This window comes from Battus philenor, unplaced genomic scaffold, assembly GCF_028537555.1.
Source record: "Battus philenor isolate CCGP_79_NKW_IND1 unplaced genomic scaffold, ilBatPhil1.0.hap1 SCAF_12, whole genome shotgun sequence".
Classification (NCBI taxonomy): Eukaryota; Metazoa; Arthropoda; class Insecta; order Lepidoptera; family Papilionidae; genus Battus; species Battus philenor.
The window spans coordinates 1,477,169-1,496,691 of record NW_027181674.1 but is presented as its reverse complement, the minus strand read 5'-3'; the positions used below and the strand labels follow the sequence as shown (position 1 = coordinate 1,496,691).

The 19,523-nt window shown below is 36.5% G+C and overlaps 1 protein-coding gene across 7 annotated transcripts in view; it reads left to right on the top strand.

The window, feature by feature from the left end:
• The window catches only part of Msp300 (Muscle-specific protein 300 kDa), a 264,397-nt gene that overhangs the window by 175,615 nt on the left and 69,259 nt on the right, over positions 1–19,523 (top strand). For all 7 annotated transcript variants that reach the window (XM_068776243.1, XM_068776245.1, XM_068776246.1 and 4 more), the window contains 7 exons: positions 3,586–3,718; positions 4,070–4,242; positions 6,601–6,752; positions 17,392–18,184; positions 18,255–18,413; positions 18,487–18,699; positions 18,853–19,128. In XM_068776243.1, the coding sequence (XP_068632344.1) occupies positions 3,586–3,718; positions 4,070–4,242; positions 6,601–6,752; positions 17,392–18,184; positions 18,255–18,413; positions 18,487–18,699; positions 18,853–19,128 (1,899 nt within the window). The remainder of the gene's footprint in view (positions 1–3,585; positions 3,719–4,069; positions 4,243–6,600; positions 6,753–17,391; positions 18,185–18,254; positions 18,414–18,486; positions 18,700–18,852; positions 19,129–19,523) is intronic.

The following is a 19,523-nucleotide window of genomic DNA, read 5'->3' as shown; positions in this document are numbered from 1 at the left end:
TTTCTGAAGTGCTGTAGGAGGCATTTTAGGAGCAGTAATAAAAAGGAATAAGACGTAAGTAGATACAATAGAAGTGAGATATTACAGAAATGTACAACATAATAAAATAATAGATACAAAATATGACGTAAATGAACATAAAAATTTAGAATTTGGTACAGTATTCTGGATAGAACGTGAAGTAATAGAGGAGACACACAAGTAAGAGAGGAAATGTATGACAGATCGACAAGGTATAGTAAGGGATATAAGAGAATGAGAAGCACAGCGGAGGAATGAATGAAAGATATTAAGAAGGATAAAAAAGGAGTGTGGATATAACAATATCAAATTGTGAAACATTTACTGTACATAATGTACCTGTTTACAGAGAAGAACAAGGGGTCTCTAAAAACAGGGGTCAAAAAAGAAAGAGATGTTGTTGGTCGTTATAAAACAGCTACCATTATAGAGTTTATATCACATATATTCACGTACGACTCAACATTTCTTTGAAGTTATGAGCTCATGTAAATTTCTGTTTTTACGCTTATGATTTTGACTGTAATGATTAGTATTGTTTGCATTTAGTCACCTAGCGTTGATGTTTCATGCAAATTTATTGTTTTCCCTGTATTATTGTCACAAGAACCAACTCACGTTATAACAATCTGTATATATATATATACACCGTGGCAGCTACGTTAAAATATAAAAGATATACAGGATGATTGTTTATAGATAAAATAGATTTAATTAATAATTAAAATAATATACGAGTAATGTATACATATTTTTCCGTCAATTAATGCTTGGTGTAAAAATAAATGCTTTCAGAAATAATAATGTAATGATAATATAATTAGAATAAGCGATTTCAAAATTCAGATACTGTATATGTATATCCCTGCAGATTTACTGCCAGAACTAATTGGCCAGTCGCATTAATATGACATATTTCATTGTGATCACTTTATGTAGGGTGATTGGAATTAGGTTTGAAACCGTTAAGTAATTTTGTTTTTAAACGATCTATACATTCAATTTAAAGTGTACACTTTTCTGAAATTCAAAAAGATTCATAATTAATTCGACATTTTAAATTGGAACTGTCATTTGAATATTATTTTTTTTTGTTCGAATTTTATTTGTGATATATTTTTTCGCGTATTTACGAAGTTATATATATTTAACCCTTAAATGCATGGTTTCTTATTGCAGCCTGGAAAAAATGTTTCCTGGTAGGTATTTAATAATTACAAATATCTATTAAAAAAAAAAGATTTGCCGCCGAAACTTGCATAATTTCTTTTTTGACACTCAATATATTTATTATCTATGGACGTCGAAGTGCGTTCGGAAACACATACCACACGAATTAAAAAAAAAAGAAACGTGGTATGTATACATTTGGCAACAAGATGCATTTAAGGGTTAATTATGATGATGATGAAATATGTCTGTATGTAATTATATAATTTAAAATTCTCGTGTAAAAAAGTGTAATATGTATGTTTAATGTATTCGTAACGAAATACATCGACGTATAACTTCGGGGCAATTCGACATTGAGTCGGGTGACCTTGAAGTATATGCTCACTGAGGATATATTTAGTCGCCATTATACATTCGGGTGTCTAGTGCACCTGACCGAAGCGATGTTTACGCTTGGGTGAACATAAAATTGTGTTACGTAATATAAACGATATCGATTTGAAAATGGAACACGTTTTGACAACACCAATTTTGGCGAGAAAGTTTTTTTTTTTAAACGGTTTTATTCAGTTCGACCCGTACGAAATTTATTTGGATCAAAATTAGAAATTGAAATTTAAGCACCTTCCCGTTGACAGATTGATCCGAAATTTGGTACACACATTAAATTTAGATGACAATACAATATAATAAAATCGATAACATTATAAATCTAAGATGGCCGCCGATACAAAATGGCGGATTACGTATTTTTACTTAACCCCCTCAATATGGGTATCAAATGAAAGGGCTACACTAGTAAAACACGATGACTATGTCAAAATTTAAAATTCAAGATGGACGCCGTTCCAATATGGCGGACTAGGTACATATTTTTCCACAACCACCACAATATGGGTATCAAAAAACCGTTTAACTTAAAACTTTTGTAAATTTATTTATTTTGTGTCATTATATAAAAACTCTTTGGTTACTCTTTTATGTGCTGGCCGAACAAAACGATTATAAATGTTAAAAAAAATATTACATTTTATTCAATGATTTACAACCATGATAGTATTTATTATACGTAGAAAGCGGTTTGAGATATGAAATGTAGGCTTGTTAGAAAATCTGCGACAGTGAGTTTTTACAATATTTCACCTCCGCTGCTTTATCTGCTTTCTTATCAGTCATCGTTCAGCTGATAACATTGTAAACACTGGAATGCATGTACACTGTTATTGTGAACACCTTATCCATTCGCAAACATGCGTCGAAAAAAAAAAACTTTAATGTTTTTGTACTGAAAAATATTTTTGCTGATTCTTATATATGTATAAAACAAATTTACACACACACACACACATATTTATATATATATATGTGTGTGTGTGTATATATTTATATATATATATACAGAGATGTACTAACAGATTACCATAATTATGTGATAGTTTAACGCATGATAAAAAAAAACGAATTTAAATCACGATTTAGACACGACTTAGAATACGGTAAAGTTACAATAAAGTTATACTTTATATTACTTAGGATAGTTTAATGTTATTTGTTCCAATCATAGAAATCGGAATCCTTTGACTTCTTATCTAAGCGGAGATCACGACAAACACAGTTTCTTATTGTAATAACTTTTCAAATTATTCTTAATACATTAATTAAAAGTTTATTTTACAAGATTTATAATCATTTAAAAATACTTAACACAATTTATCAACATATTATGTACAATGCCACAACTTAGCCGTTTTAAAATTATATGCCCCTATGAAACATATACATTTTTAATACTAAAGCGAAAGTTTAAACTCGTGTCGAGTCTTTATTGGAATTGCCTCACCTGTGGGTCGTGGGCCTAACTTTGGTAAACAGTGCCATAAACTGGATTACGAATAAGATGTTTTTAATTTTTTTTTAATTCCTTCCTTGATTAATTTTGATAGCTTGTGCACGTTCTGTGAAGAAAACCAGACGAGCTCAATTCCATGGCATCTATTATGACTCCCATAGGGTTATAGCCTCACAGGTTCTTCCTTGACTTCCTCCACGATCCTCTTCCACCTCGCTCTATAATTCGCCGCTCTTTGTCAAGAAGTCTTCCTTCCAAAGCTCCTGAGATTTCCTTCTACATCTTCAAGCCACCTCTTCATCTATCTTCTACAGGTTCTATTCTATTGCGGGTCCACTAACTGTGAAAGCGTATTGTAAAGTGAGTGTCAAATAAAGATAAAACTCTGAAAAAATTATGTGTAAATAAAGTCCCTGTCCCAAACTAGATAGGGGTACGTGAGGCTCCCAATAGCGGAGGCCATAAAAAAAACTATGAAAGCATTTGTAAACTTAAAATAATATTGGAAATAGAATTAAAGAAACTGTTTTGATCATCATCAGAACCAGCAGCCGCTCCTAGACGTGGTCCGGGAGCGGGCGCGAGAGCTGAGCAGTGGAGCCGACGCGGCCAGCGGAGAGAGAGTAGAGCAGAAGACCAGGGAACTCGCTGATCGATGGGACCTCGCTTGCGAAGGTAAGGTAGATGATATGAGACCAAGTCACGAGATGGAAGTTTTTAGTTACATTATCCATGCGACATAGGACAGACCTGTATTTGCTATTTTTAAATTTAACATTTCTCAATGGGAACCAAAATAATAGACCTATCTCTCCCCTAAATTTGCTATTGTGTTTGATAATCTCTGTCGTGTTGATAAAAGTAGATGGAGAGCGTAGACTTAGAGTAAAGTACGCCTTAGAAGGAGTATAAATTGTCCTACTTTCAGATGGTTTAAAGACATGAGATAAGCATATGGTCGATGAGAAAATTTCCTGGGGGTAATGAATGTAGATAGACAATGATGATGTCGTGTATTGTTACCAGGGTTAGCTAAACGCGCGGCCACAGCGGATACCCAGCTTCAACGGTGGACTCAACTCCTGGACACCCAGAGGAGCCTGTCAGCTGCAATCACAGCGGCATCTGACCGTCTCCGGCAGCTGGACGCAAACCCCAGCACCAGGCGACGTGCTTTGGATACAAGACATGCTTTGCAGGTTTGAAAAAATTACTAGTGAAGTGTCAGTGGGAGGAGTACATCACCAGTGATCGTGGTGATCATTAAGTTGGATCTAAGTCTTGCAATGGACGTCTATCAGCCTGCTGTTCCGAAGACCTTACAAAGAATGTTTATCCATTTTGTAAGTAAACATCCTAACCGTTGATCCACTGATTCATTTGAAATTATTATCCACTTTAAATCATTTAAAGTGAACACTGTACCGTAAATCAAGTTTAAAATGCCGGAAGAGTCTCTTGAATTCTTCTATAAGGCATCATTCAAGTTTAAGCAAATGGTTATTAAAGCTAAAGCACCTGATTAGCGAAGAACTGACAAGAAATTTAGACAGGTTACTGTTTTAGATATAAAAGTCGACCATGTGTTATACTAAGTAAGAAAAGGACCAATATTTAACCACTTCCGCACATGCAGTGGTAGTCGTGCAACAAAGTGCACCGCCCGCCAGCCCGTTGATATATGCGTATGCAAACAATGCGAATCACATAACTGCCACGGTTAAATCACTCAACACGTGTTTCACCCCTCCACGGGGTATCTCCAGGAGCTATGTTACACCGATTAGTGCCAAACATAGAGTTGGCACTAATCAGTGTAACTTTGTTACACGACTACCACTGCATGTGCGAAAGTGGCTAAATATTGGTCCTTTTCTTACTTAGGATGGACTTTCGCAAGGTAACGCCTGATTCCATTTAATGTTTTATACTTTCACTGTAAACGTATCGGCTATAAATAGATATTAATGTATTTTGTAGTTTTTTTTACTATATACTAGCTGTTCCCGCAAACGTTGTTTTGCAAAAAAAATAGGGTTTTAATTAACAAAAAAAATAAGGGTTGATCGTAGAGGGGTGAAAATTTAAGGTTGTATGTATTTTTGTATGCTATATCATAATAAAATAAAAACCAAAAAAATTGTCTAAAAAATAAAAAAAGTAATTTAGGGGTGGACCACCCTTATCACTTAGGGGTATGAAAAATAGATAGTAGCCGATTCTCAGATCTACTGAATACGCATATAAAATTTGGTAAAAGTCGGTCAAGCCGTTTAGGAGGAGTTCAAGTTCGAACACCGTGACACTAGAATTTTATATATTAGATTTAACCAGTGCTAGAATAAATAGAATTTTATCTTAGATTATTTGCGTTTTGATGCATAAAGTGTGCGAATAGCTTTGAATTACTGAAAGTTCAGTCGAAAGCTGCCGACAGATCGATATGTCAGCGGCGGGGACGCAGCGTGTGGCGGTCGAACGGGACTTTAAAGGAAAGCGCCGGAGACAGGTTTTCTCGGCGCAAATTCACAAAGCGAATGCAATGCTTTGTACAAAGTGCGGGCAAACACACGCGAACTGCGTACAGAATATCAAGCTTCGGTATATTTGTGTAGTTTTTTCTAATTTATTACGAAATTATTTATTTTTATATGTGCATATTGTGCGATGAAATTGTTTTAAAACTTTAATGACTCAGTACATCGGTACTAAATTTGTTGCATCCCATATGCCTTTTTAAATGCCGGCAAAATTAGTTTTAGTTCTTCTGTTTTACGTATTTCATTATGATTTCTCACTCTAAGCATTATATTCGCTGTGGTTTCTAAGTTTTTGCGTAATAAGTTTTTCAAGTGTGATAATTTTAATCTGATATCCCAATGGTATAATTTTGTACAAATTTATATATTTATATTAAAATACAGGATATTTATTTCTAGTTTATCGTAGGCGGCTCTGTGTTAGTTATTATCTATTTATTTATGTATCCTTTTTACAATTTGTGTACGTATGGTCTCCATTATTAGACAAGGACTGGCATAATTTTGATATTTACTCATTTTTTAATTCTCTCTCTCTCTCTCTCTCTCTTCACAGTATCCTTCTCAGTCGCGGCATATATTCGTTCTTTGCCACACTGCGCAATTTCACATTTTACATTTAAATGCTTAACAATTTTGTGTATTGGCGGACTTTTATATTTTCAACCAACCGACCCAATTATATCTTACAGACGTCATCGTCTTTTTACCTAAACAAAAAAATAATTAAATGATACATTTAAATGTGCTTCATAAACAATGAAAATTTTTATTTCAAATCAAAATTGTCTTACATATACGAAATTAACATTTATTTATACATTACAATGAAAATACAATACATCGTTGAATACATTAGGTAGTTTTGAACATTCATAATATGTTAAAATACTTTTGATTTACCAGTGAGCCGAAAGACACCCATTGCAAGGCATAGACGTTTTAATTTTTATTATATTAAAGTAATGACTGTAATTATCTTATCAGGACTTGAAAAGGATAATTCTGTTTGTACAGGAGCTGCAAACGGACGTGTCAGGACTGGAAGAAAGCAAGGACGATCTCCTGGAGCACGCAGACTTTGTCCTAAATATCCTCAAGCCTCACTCCAAGGAAGCAGTAGAAGACACAGAGAAGTCTGTCAGAGAAACTGCAGAAGCATATGAGAAGTAAGTTTGTGTGTTCTTCGCAAGTATAGTACTACCATTAAATAAAACATTGTAATATTGTATCTATACAACCTTTCTTCGTTTTTGGTACACATTAATAATTTATTACAGAATTTCATCAAAGGTAAGTTAGTATTAAATACATAGTTATATAATAAATATAGTCCCTCTACTTAATAGAAAAAAAATAAAAATTCGTTCCAAATATACTTACAGTACCCGGCGAAAAATATTGCACATCGATCGTTGAAAAGAGACAATTTCGGCTTCGTAGAGCGTTATCTCTGTCGTAGTAATGCATATTAAAATTTATAATTTATTCCGAATAATTATAACTTTGCAGTATTGAAAGTGTAAAGCGAAGGTCTAAAACGACTTTTTAAGTTTTTAAAATGTGGGTTTATATACACGCGGCCTGAATGGAAAATATTCAAAAACTGCCGCGGCACCTAACGTGCTAACTAATGGAAAATCTTCAAAAACTGCCGTGTTAACTTTCAAAAGTCAATGATTACTTTTTTGTTTAATATAAATAGATAACAGTTAGATCTTCAAGCTTCAGTGGTTAAGTGTTTAACGCCGTTGATTGTACTTAGTTAACTTACATGGAAATTCAATTTTTAAACCATACAAGCGTAAAAGATCCACAGAGTAATAGAAATTGTAATGTTGTAGTTTGCTATTTGAAAAAGAGTACAAACAAATCGATGACGAGTTCAACAACGCGGTTATATATATTGATTTCTTTACAATAATTTCTACCACCTTTATGTCTTACACATGCTTTACCTATACGCTTTGTACAGTCAACAAATAAAAATTTTTACCGTCAGAAAGGATTAAAAATATTTATGTGAATGTATGTCTAATTTGCTGCCAGCTATAAATTCATCTTTTTGAATCTTTCACAGCTAACTTCAGTGATATATAAAGCGATAGCTCTGAAATATGTTACATTAATTTGAATTTTATAATGATACTAGCTTATCCCGCAAACGTTATTTGTAAAAAAAAATAAAGTTTTTAATTAGCAAATAAAAAATAAGAGTTGATCGTAGGGGGGTGAAAATTAAGGTTATATGTATTTTCGTATGCTGTATCATAAAACAATAAAAACAAAAAAATTCGTCTAAAAATTAAAAAAAAATTTAAGCGTGGACCACCTTTATCACTTCGGGGTATGGAAAATAGATAGTAGCCGATTCCCAGACTCAAATACCCATGACCCAATAGGCCAAAAAGAAAAATACGTTCAAAAACACAATTTTTTTTTAAAGATAAACTTAATTTCAGCAACAAATACAAAACAATGTAAAAAATACAAATTTGTATATACGAAGTATTTGAAGTTTTATCATTGCGTTATAGCGAAACCGTGTTATAAGAAACCGTGTTGTATGAGGGCTATATGTGTACCACACTTTTGAATGTGTATATATAAACACACACACAAACACACATATACTTGGCACAGTATCAAAGTAACATAACTTTATCACTTACATTACGTATGTTGCGACGCAGTTAGTCAGATTTTAACCGCCGGCTGTAAGGTTTATTTCAGTCGTAGTTAAATATGCGTTATGGCGGCAAGCATACTGTAACGCCATTACGTTTCAACGACGTTGGCAGCCAGAAGCTATCTTGGCATCTGTTCATGATCGTATTTTTTTTTTAGTTTCACTCGAATCGAATTTTTCACATTGGCATGTCGGAAATTTGTCGACATAATCTGTCAATTTATTGTCAAAATTTCAAGACACGTGTATTTCTGTTAAAACTCCCATGTTTTTTTATCGAACCTTGAAAACACTCTTTGGGAACCACATAAATCATATAGAATCATTAGTTACAGATATAAAGGCTTTAAAGGGGCGAATTTATAGCTCATTTTCAGCTGTTTTCAGAAATAATGAATAAAGTAATGATAATTTCAAAGGCGTTGTCAAAAATCTTAATACTACATATTAGAATTAATAATTGTTTACTATATATCCCTGCAGAGTGTACTGCCATATGTAATTGGTCTGTTGAATTCTAACAAAAAAAATTCCGATATAATGAATAAAGTAATGATAATTTCAAAGGCGTTGTCAAAAATCTTAATACTACATATTAGAATTAATAATTGTTTACTATATATCCCTGTAGACTGTACTGCCATATGTTATTGGAATGTTTAATTGTAACAAAAAAAAATTAGGTAACATGTTTCTGAATTATCGTTTTATACAGGGTAATTTAAAATAGGTATTTCTTGTCATATGAGCTATGTATTGCTATTAAGCTATAGCGGTTACTAAACATCCTGTATAAAGAATCTATTACAATGCAATAAAATACTCAAGTAACGAACAACCACATATTCATTTGTGAAATTATATTCGAGTTCCAGTCGCCGCACACGATATATTTACAATACCGAGTATCTTAACGCTATTATCTCTTTATATATAGACAGTGAATCATACGGACAGAAAAATAATACACGGTACATGCGTGAGTCTTGTGACCCAATTTTATTGGGTTTGTGGGCGTGCTAAATCTGCGAAGTTCTGGTATTCTATTTGTCTTACGTTGTAGTCATTGATAGGAATAGACGTACCGAATATTTGGTATATATATATACGTGTTCTTGTCGGTAAATGTGGCGTAGTTCGGTATCTCACTAGATGAATCGATTTCGGCCTATGGAAATATTTAAATTCGAATTCGAATACAATTGTCGCATCATCATCATATCAGCCGACATCATCAGGTCGCTACAATAATCATTGAATTGACGAGATGATATATTTTTATAAATTAACTATCTTTCCACTGCAAGATTCGAACTTAAACACCTCAAACACTTTTGTGTTGAGGTGTTTAAGTGGATTCACGAATGGAATTATGTAAAATTCACAAACGTCTACTCGGCAAAAGGCACATTCCTACCTTACAAGTCTTTAAACGTTAATTTCCAGAGGTATTCAGCCCAAAGACGCTTTCTGCAAGGCATAGGTCTACCCCAAAAATATCTATAGGAGGATATACCATCATCTTCACTCTCAGTAGGTTGGTTGATGATCGGTGTGGTTGTTACTATCACCAATATACCATAATGTATCAAATATTAAAACATGGCATCCATGTTAGAAGACGCCAAAAGCAGGGAATCGTTTCTTCTTTTGTAAAGCAATAGTTGAACATGTTACAAAAATAAACAAGCAAAACAGTGTAATTGAGTAAGCATAAAACTGTTAGTAAAATTGTAAAATAGAGAAATAAAAAGGCGATGTATGAATGAGAATTAGAACGAAAGAGAAAGATAGAATGAATTGTGAAAAGAGTGAATGGAATGATAGATTACGTGAAGAATGATAGTAGAGAACGTAAATGAAAAGGACAGCGAGAAAAAAAAGTTAAGATAATAAACGACCCTGATCTTCCCAAAGATAGAGGAACGAGAATAAAAAAAGGAATGTATAAAAAAGCGCACATTAGCGCCATCTAAGGAGTTAGTTAAATAATAAGCTAATATTAGCTACTAATATACTTTTAATTTGTAATAGTTGCACTGCTGTTAAATTATATTGTAATGTATAATTATTCCCTTTTCATATTGAACAATCCATTGCAATATACACGCTCAACTACCTATCACAAAATCTTTTACATTTGCCATTTTGTTTATCTATAGTAGCACTGCCAAATATCATTGGCGAATATAAAGCTCAACGAATCCGCTGGCTTGGTCACTTGCAGCGAATGGGATCAGATCGGAGCGTGAAGGTAGCGTACCTGGAAAAACCGAGGGGTCGAAGACCAGTGGGTAGTCCCAGGTATCGCTGGATCGATCGCGTTGAGGCAGACTTGCGCGAATTGAATGTCAGCCAATGGCAGACGATGGCGCGAGATAGAGGAAAGTGGAAGTCTCTCGCTTCGGAGGCCAAGACCCACTTTGGGTCACTGAGCTAGCGGAGTAGTAGTAGTATTTTGTTTATCACAAGGCACGCGTACAGTGGTATAATGGTAAGCAGAGGGCGCTGCTGTATTTCCCCTGGAAATTTGTTTGTACGCAATGGCAATCTTTTATAATTGTATCCTACGAATAAAACTCGCAACCTACGATCGCTTACATAGGTTATTGATTATTTATTGTTTAGACCAGAGTTCCCCAAACTTTTTTGTGTCGTAGACCCCTTGCCATGTTTTTCCTTGTTGGGTAGACCCCCTACCTTACCTGATATTGATTTCCTGTAAATTTCTAATTGTAGTGAAGTTACGTGTTTAAAACTTAAAGTAAAAAGACATGTTATGTTATGAAAATGTTTTGCGACCACAAAACGAATACCAACATCTTACAACTTACACAATATAATATTTTTTTTACTTTATAGGTACTTTTATAAATAATGTAAATGTTTTGATATTATAATATAAGATAGTATGATGTAAGTAAATAGGTACTATCAGTGTATGTGTTGAGATCAACTATCGTGGACACCTTATTTTTTTTTTCGCTAACGTAGACCCCTTACAGGTTGTCATAGACCCCTAGGGGTCGATATAGACCACTTTGGAAATCACTGATTTAGACCAAATAGAGATACATAGATTGTTTATTTCGTATATGAATTATGAAGAACCTAATACTGTTTTGTATAGATTGTACTGACAATGGATTTATAGTTTAACAGTTTTGAATAATCTTCGAACGTATGCCATCCAAACTGCTGTGAGGAGCCAAAACAACGTTGCAGTTCACACTGCGTCACACTGCAGCTTCCATGCTCGTAGCCAGACGTATTATCTTGAGGACATTAAAATTCCGCAAGCATCTCTCCTTAGCACAGCCCCTGTTACCTTGAATTTAAACCTTACGACCTTCGCAATAAAGTTAAAAATACAACTCGAGTTTGTATTACTCACCATTGCCAAATGTGGCGATATTGCGTTGTTACATTTTGAACTCTATGCAGTTGTAATAAGGGTGTATAGACATTGGGTTTAAATAGTTTGTAATCGATTGCGACATGTATGTATGGTGAGGTTCAAGGGCGAGTGGTCAATCGCGCGACCGCAGCCGTCTTATCTGAAGGCCGAAAACTTATTTTTACAGTAAACCATATAAACATTAACAAATGGTTTTACTAAAGGAGAACTTAACTATATATATATATATATATATATAGATTTAATACAGTGTCTATTACGTACAAACGCATCAAAATACGCACTCTATCGTCATACGTGATATTAGGTATTTTATTCAAAAATCAACACAAATATTTCAATTACTATCTGATAGAATTAGGCGTCTCCTCGCGGAAGTCCATCCTAACTAATAAAGGGACTAATATATAGCTACTTTCGCTATGCAGCAGTAGTCGTGCAATGAAGTGTACCGCACGCCAGCCAGCAGTTGTAAGGCACACTGACTTCTAGTTCGTCACCAAAAACGCACTGACAATTCAATCTTCACTTTAGACGACAGATAAGCTAACAGCTCCGGTAATATATCCATATATTACCAGAGCTGTTAGCACACTCACTTCTCGAATCACATCACGTGATCTAGCCTTAGCTGCATCTGGTTGTGATGGATATTGTCTAGCATATATCACTTATATCTTTTCCTATATATCTCTTAACCCTTAATAGTCTGATTTACGAAAGTGATTTTTTTAAATATTACTGTGTTTGCTTGAGGGTCTAGATGAAGAGACAAAATAGATTTTTTTTTTAATTTATTTGGAAAGAATATTATACAACAGTAAAATACGTACAGCCAACCTATAAAAAAAACTAATAGTAATGTGAACATTCGGTTTAAAAGATTGGTATCAAAATTGAAACTCTAGGCTATTAAGGGTTAACTCTATAAAAACAAAACGATGTAAGTAACCATCTTTTCTAATTTCATTCCTCCTTGTATAAGTACAAATGACGTAGCTCACAAAATTATAACATATTAAACTTTATCACCATTGTAATAATGATAAGTTAAAGATTCAAATCACGTAAACGTAATGACATCACCGACCTCAGAATTATAAGATAATGAGACAAGCGGTGACATAATTGCTTAAATATCGGCAGATGACGTCAGAGCTTCTAGAAAAAAACATTCGAAGGTCCTCTAGACGAATATAAACGCGATGTTGACGATGTACGAAGTTTTAACTCAGAATCCGGAAACACAGAGGATAGTTGATCGATGATCTTCATAGTTCACAGAAAAATAATTACACTTTACAATAATGTATATAGTTTTTATGAGAAGTAATTTAAGGTTTTTTGAGGCAGTATATATATCTGATGCAGCCTTAAGTTTCTGGATTAGAAAGACAAAGATCTTGTTAACTTGTCGATCAAAACATCACAGCCGTGCATCGACTTTAATCATTAACCAAGAAATTTTAACCAATTTATATCTAATAATATATATAAAATTGTCATGTCACGGTGTTCGAACTTGAGCTCCTCCGAAACGGCTTGACCGATTTTTACCAAATTTTACATGCGTATTCAGTATGTCTGAGAATCGGCTACTATCTATTTTCCATACCCCTAAGTGATAAGGGTGGTCCACCCCTAAATTTAATTTTTTAATTTTTTAGACAATTTTTTTGGTTTTTATTTTATTATGATACAGCATACAAAAATACATACAAACCTAAATTTTCACCCCTCTACGATCAACCCTTATCTTACATTTGTTAATTAAAAACTTTAATTTTTTTTGCAAAACAACGTTTGCGGGATCAGCTAGTATATATATATATATATATATATATATATATATATATATATATATATATACACATATATAATTACAGTTTATAATTACATTAGGTAAACTTAAAACCTTTATTCATGTAATATCGTATCGAGATGATATTGTATTTAGTAGTGTTATGTGCAAGGATGGCACATCTCAAAGGAAATTTCTCAGTCATTACATACATTTTTATGATTTAATTACCACATCATACACAAAAACTACTTGCAGCTGTTGATACATTAATGTGTTCATTGTATTAAATACATTACAAGTAATATCCGCTTGTAATATAAGACACTCTCATCACAAATGTTTAAAAAGCAAGACGGAATCTGTGTCGTAGCAGGTAAGAGACAGCTGTGCGTATTCATTTGCGACTGTCAACTTTAGTCGATACTCCTACCGAAGTGATGAATATAGTCGGAAGTTGCTTCTTTTGGAAGTCTATGTAAGACGTCATGCGACTAAAATGAACAATCGGTTTAACTTACATTGGTTTATAAGATATAATACATCTAATAATGAACAATAATGCAATGAATGTTCTGGGTTCAATAGAGCAATTCTAGATTTTCACAAGTGCCTGTAAGGTAGGCATATAATTTATTTGAAGTAGAGAAAAAAAGAGGTGAAAGAGATTACTATATGTTACACTCTAAAAGATTGTGTTCCATTTGGTGACATCATTGTAGATTGTATAATTGGGATAAAAAAAAACCGAGTGCCCCGGACGTGAATGTACCAATAAAATTTGCGACGCTGTTTCCGTCGCTTGAACACTATCCGACAATAGCTAATAATAGTGATGTGCCGCTTCCCCTTTTGCACGTGTTGAAATAGCGGTCAGTCTATTTAGTTCCGATGACGTGCCAATGGATGTCGACTTGTACCACTATTGGCACATCCTTGAATATAACCTATGACTCACTCTAGAATATTATGTTGAAAGGACATGACTATTGAAACATCTCATCATTGTACCATTGGTGGCACGTTCTTGAATATTCTATTACAAGGTTTGTACAATTCGTGGGACATACTAGAATTTTCAATTGGAATAGTGGTATCCCAGCGATAGGGGGCTGAATAAAATTTACACTTTATGCACTAATTGAAAGATGGTTAACATCGCCCTCTGCGTACCATAATACCACACTGCGATCGCCAAATCGCCTGCTAAATGTGGCGATTATATCCTCCTATTTATATCTTTGGTGGAGGTATATGCCTTGCAGTTAACTTCTATAGTCTAATGGTTTTTGAAAATCGCTAAAAATTAGTTTAAAATCCAACTAACAAAAATGAAAATTAATATACAGTCATTGGGTATTTTTATCTCTATATTACAGCCATTATTTTTATCTACATCTACAGGATGATTGATAATAAATGTAAAAGGTTAAAAGGAATGTATGTACAGCTCAATAGCCGTTTAAAAAATAATTAATAATTATTATAATAATATGATAGGAAAAAGCGTATTCAAAATTGATATTGTTACACATAAAATTATTTATTGTTCACTAATGAACTTTAAAGTTTTTGTACTGTCGGAAGTTATTTTCTTTGCATTCTTCATATATATATATATATATATTTTTAATGATATCTTTACACGGGGTGATTGAAAATTGACAAAGATGCATACGCATACACCTTTAATTTTACCAATCAACCTGTATAATTTTTTTGTAAGTTTATGTATAAACCGGTGGGTATTTATTTAATTCTACTTTTAATTCTCTTATTTAAACAGCAAAGGAAACGTTAAGGTAAAGAATCGAAGGTCACAGGGTGATCAATAGGGGGATACGACCGCGAGGGTGCATTATAAGGGTTGAAACATGCTTGCTTCTGTTGACTCATTCGCGTTTTCAAACAGCTGCTCTACGAATAAATATATTTTAAACGTCAAACGTTTATATTAATATGGACATACCTACCGTATTATAAAATTTATTTTCAGAATCAAAATTACGTTAGTTGTATGTATTTAATTTTTCGCAATGTTAATAAAAGCGTGTCCATGTTGTGACCATGTTGCGAAGGGTAAGAATAGTTCACGACGTTTATTTATAATAATAGCCTACTAAAAAGTTTTACTTGTGCGCTGAATCATCACGATATCTCTGAAACCATATGGCATATCATAGTTGAAATTTACCAGGAATATTCATGGAATATTTTGTCTAGTAGAAGTAAGCTAAAAACGGATTTTACGAAACGTTACCCAAGACGGGGTTTATGAGGGCGTTTATTACAAGAATATATATATATATATATATATATATATATATATATATATATATATATATGTATGATCCTATCGATCAATTCCGTAAAAGTGCAGGATGTTATTTATTCGGATTTTACGCGTTTCGAAAATATGTGAATGCAGTTCTGTTTCTATTTAAAAATAAAGGAGTGTTTCCTTTGAGTAAAATTTTCCATCTCCAGTATGTGCTTTCCCTCCAGGTGGCGTTAAAAAATTCCATCATATATATATACATCTCTAATAATGATATAAAACTTGGGTAAAATAATTTTTTGCTAAGGGAATATGAAAGCGAATATTCTTTGCATTTTCGATCTAGTTCTCACTGGTTGAGTTTTTTTCCTCCCAACCGCTTAACGACCGTGCACCCTTCGATCGGGGCCAGTCCGTGCAATGCACGTGTTGCGAATCGATATTAGAAGTATTCGTTTAATTTAAAGTTTAATATGATCTCGATTAAAATCGAACTTTTTATAATTTGAAAGGAATACGTTTGGTGTTGAACATTTTTAAAATGTAATTTTAACTTATAACTATTGGAGATAGTGACTCTTATTTGAAAGTTTCTCCGCGTTCTTTAGCTGTGTTTATTGCATATGTTAATGTGATATTGAGTGTAATTCAGATCCACATTTATACCAACTGCAAAGGTGGTCATCCATTCACTTCATCATTTTTTATTCACGCTTTTATAACGTATCGACATCGATTCGTATCGATTATACCTAGGTGTACACGGCTTGAACTCTTATCATAAAACTTAAGGTTAACTAGATTCTTACTTCGTTGCGTACCGCACGCCGCGCCCGAGTTATGTTTATTGCATTAGTGGCGTAATCCTGTTAGGTGGACGTAATTAATTGGCTCCGCTGGAAATAACGACACACTGATAGGTCTTAGTCACATGGAGAGTTCAATTCGTCGCAAAATAAAAGCGACTGGAGCAGATTATTCAAGAGCAATAGCGACGTAGGCTAAAATACATCGTATGGAGTTGTGTTAGGGCATGTTTTTGATTGGTTCGATGTCCAGACGGCGCGGGGGTATAATCGTTACGTATTCGCCGACGACGGAGCACAGTCGGCGCACTGCGCATGCGTAGCGCAGTTAATGGGTCACGGATCGTCGTGCATCGAACTCAGTGGTTATACTTAGAGCCCACGAGACTTTCGCGGAGGATTGATCGCGCGTCGTCGGACCCGGTGCTCCATAGATCTCGGTTAGTGAGCGGCGTTACTGCAGGGCCCGTATTTGCTGGTTTGGCAGCGGCTGAAGTGATGTTTACCTCGCCCACGCGGCGCCGGCCGGTCGGCGCATGTCTCGTTGCGCAATACGCCATCTAGTCGGGAGGCGAGTCGATGTTCCGTCGACGCGGTGCGCTCTGAACGTAAACACGCGCGCTAGAGAAGCTTGCGCGCTGATGTCATCGCCGGCGTCGCCGCGCTTATATTTAGCGGGCGCGCGGTGCATTGAGCGACGGGAGCGCGACGCGAGCGGATCGCCGCTGGCCGCCGGCGACCGAGCACGAGGTGCGACCTTGCCCGGTATTTCCGTCCCTTGGCATCGCTCACCTCACACGCACTCCTCTTTTGCAGATTGCGACAGACTCTAGCGGCGAGGCTCGCGGAGATCGACCAAGTGGTGTCCGAATTCGACCGCGTGGCGGAGAACATCGAAAAACTTCGGCAGCTGATTGAGGTGTTCATCGCCAAAGTCGGGACTTTCTACGTCTTTGGAGAGGACGACGACGATAGTGTACGCGTCCTGTCCGACGAGGTGACGGAGTTGGTGGGACGTACGAAGAGCTTCACGGAGGAGAGCAGGAGGAGATACGGAGGTTCAGCGCCAGCGGACGTGGCGCAGGAGTTGTCTTCTCTTGAACTCGCGGCAGAAGGACTTGCTGCGGCAATGGAGGAGAAAGAGAGGGAGTGGAAACGAGCTCGTACCGCTCGAAGCGAGTACGCTGCGGATGTGGAGATCGTGCAAGCGTGGTTACGTGCCGCTGAACTTACTGCCCGAGAGAGATCGCTGCCGCCGGCACCATACAGAGAACGTCTGGTAGCAACCAGATCTGAAGTGCCCAGCGTTGCCGATCGCCTGGAGAGACTCACGCGTAACGCACGCGCCATCGTTGATGGAAGTCGTGACGCCGGCGAACGACAGCTCGTCCAGTCCACTGTGCTGGCCCTTTCAGACCAGTTCTCCGCCGTATGTTCGGAGCTGGAGAGTCGCCAGGCGGCCGTGGAAGACGCCTGTGACGCTGTCTCCAGGTTCCTTGCACTCCTCGAGAAAGTCCTGCTTTGGGTTGAAACTCAGCGCGCATTCCTCGCGCGGCCACTCCCATTGGCCGACTTGCAGGAAGCGCAACAGAAACAGACTGAATATGGGGTAATTTGTAATCCATATTTCAACTGTTTGTAAAATTGAAAGTTTTTACATATAATAATGATTTTTTCAGAACGCTCTCAAGAGCTGCAAGCAGCAAGCGAAGAACCTTGCCAGCATGGCCAAGGAGATAGAGGCTATCGAGCGTGTCACCAGTCCTGGCGACTTGCCTTCGAGGCTCGAGGCGGCAGAAAACGCCACAGTTGACGTAGAAAAGAAATTGGCTAAGACAGTGCGTATTTTACACCTAATTACCCGATCACTTACATTTTGTTTACATATTAACGGTTCATTCAATTTTTCAGAACGGTTTACTACAAGAATTAGCCGAAGAATGGGAGAGATGCGAAAAGAAATTGAAAGACGTCGGTCATTGGCTCGAAGCCACAACTCGGACTATAGAGGCGCCACAGAACGCGAAGAAACCACTCAGAGACAGGCTCGCTCTGAGAGAGAAACTGATAAACGATATATCGACGCAGAAAACTAAAATATCTTACGCGGTTGAAAAGCTTAATGTGAGTTTACAGGATTCTTCGTCGGGTTTTTTTTTCGGTTGTTGGTTTTTTTCTATTGTTTGTTTCGTTGTTCGTTCGTTTCTGGTATTTTTCGGTGGTGGTTTCTATAATATAACGTCGTGGTCCAAGTGTGTTAATCTGCTTCCGTTGCAGGTACACTTCGGGCCGGACGGGGTGGCGTCTCAGTCCCGCTCGCCCGAGGGTGTGCAGAGGGCAGCAAGCGAGCTATGCACAGCGCTGGATGCACTTGGGGAGCAGACTGGAGCACAGGCCCGTCAGCTCGGAGCAGCGCTGCAACAGCTGGAGGCGTACTGTGCGGAACTGGCACACCTGCGGTCCCAGCTCCTCGACGCCGAACAGCAGCTGCGTCACGCTGCGCAACCGAACTACAGCCCGCGCGACCCAGAGCGTGCGAACAGACAACAACAGGTAAGCACATCCACAGCCCAGTTCCTCACCTACCCACACCAGCACCCCACTAGTAGGTGGCTAGCGAACGTTCTAGTTTTGTTTATCTCACTCTGAGGCTCTTTTGCGTCCGTCGTAGGACGTTATGCCGTTTTGTACATTACTGGCATTCATCTGTTTTCTTTCTGTTGCTCCCTTTTACCCTTACTAACTCGCAAACCGCTATCCTCTGGTAGGCGTGTCGGGAAAGAATCAAATCTCTTCAAAGCAAGATTCAGGCGCGCAACGAGCGCATCAAACTGCTGATACAGCGCGGCGGCCCAGACGCCGACCCGCTAAGGGACACGTAGGCCGGTCGTCGAATCTAGTTCCAAGTCGAATATTACTCATCTATTCCTATTATTATTTCACTTTAA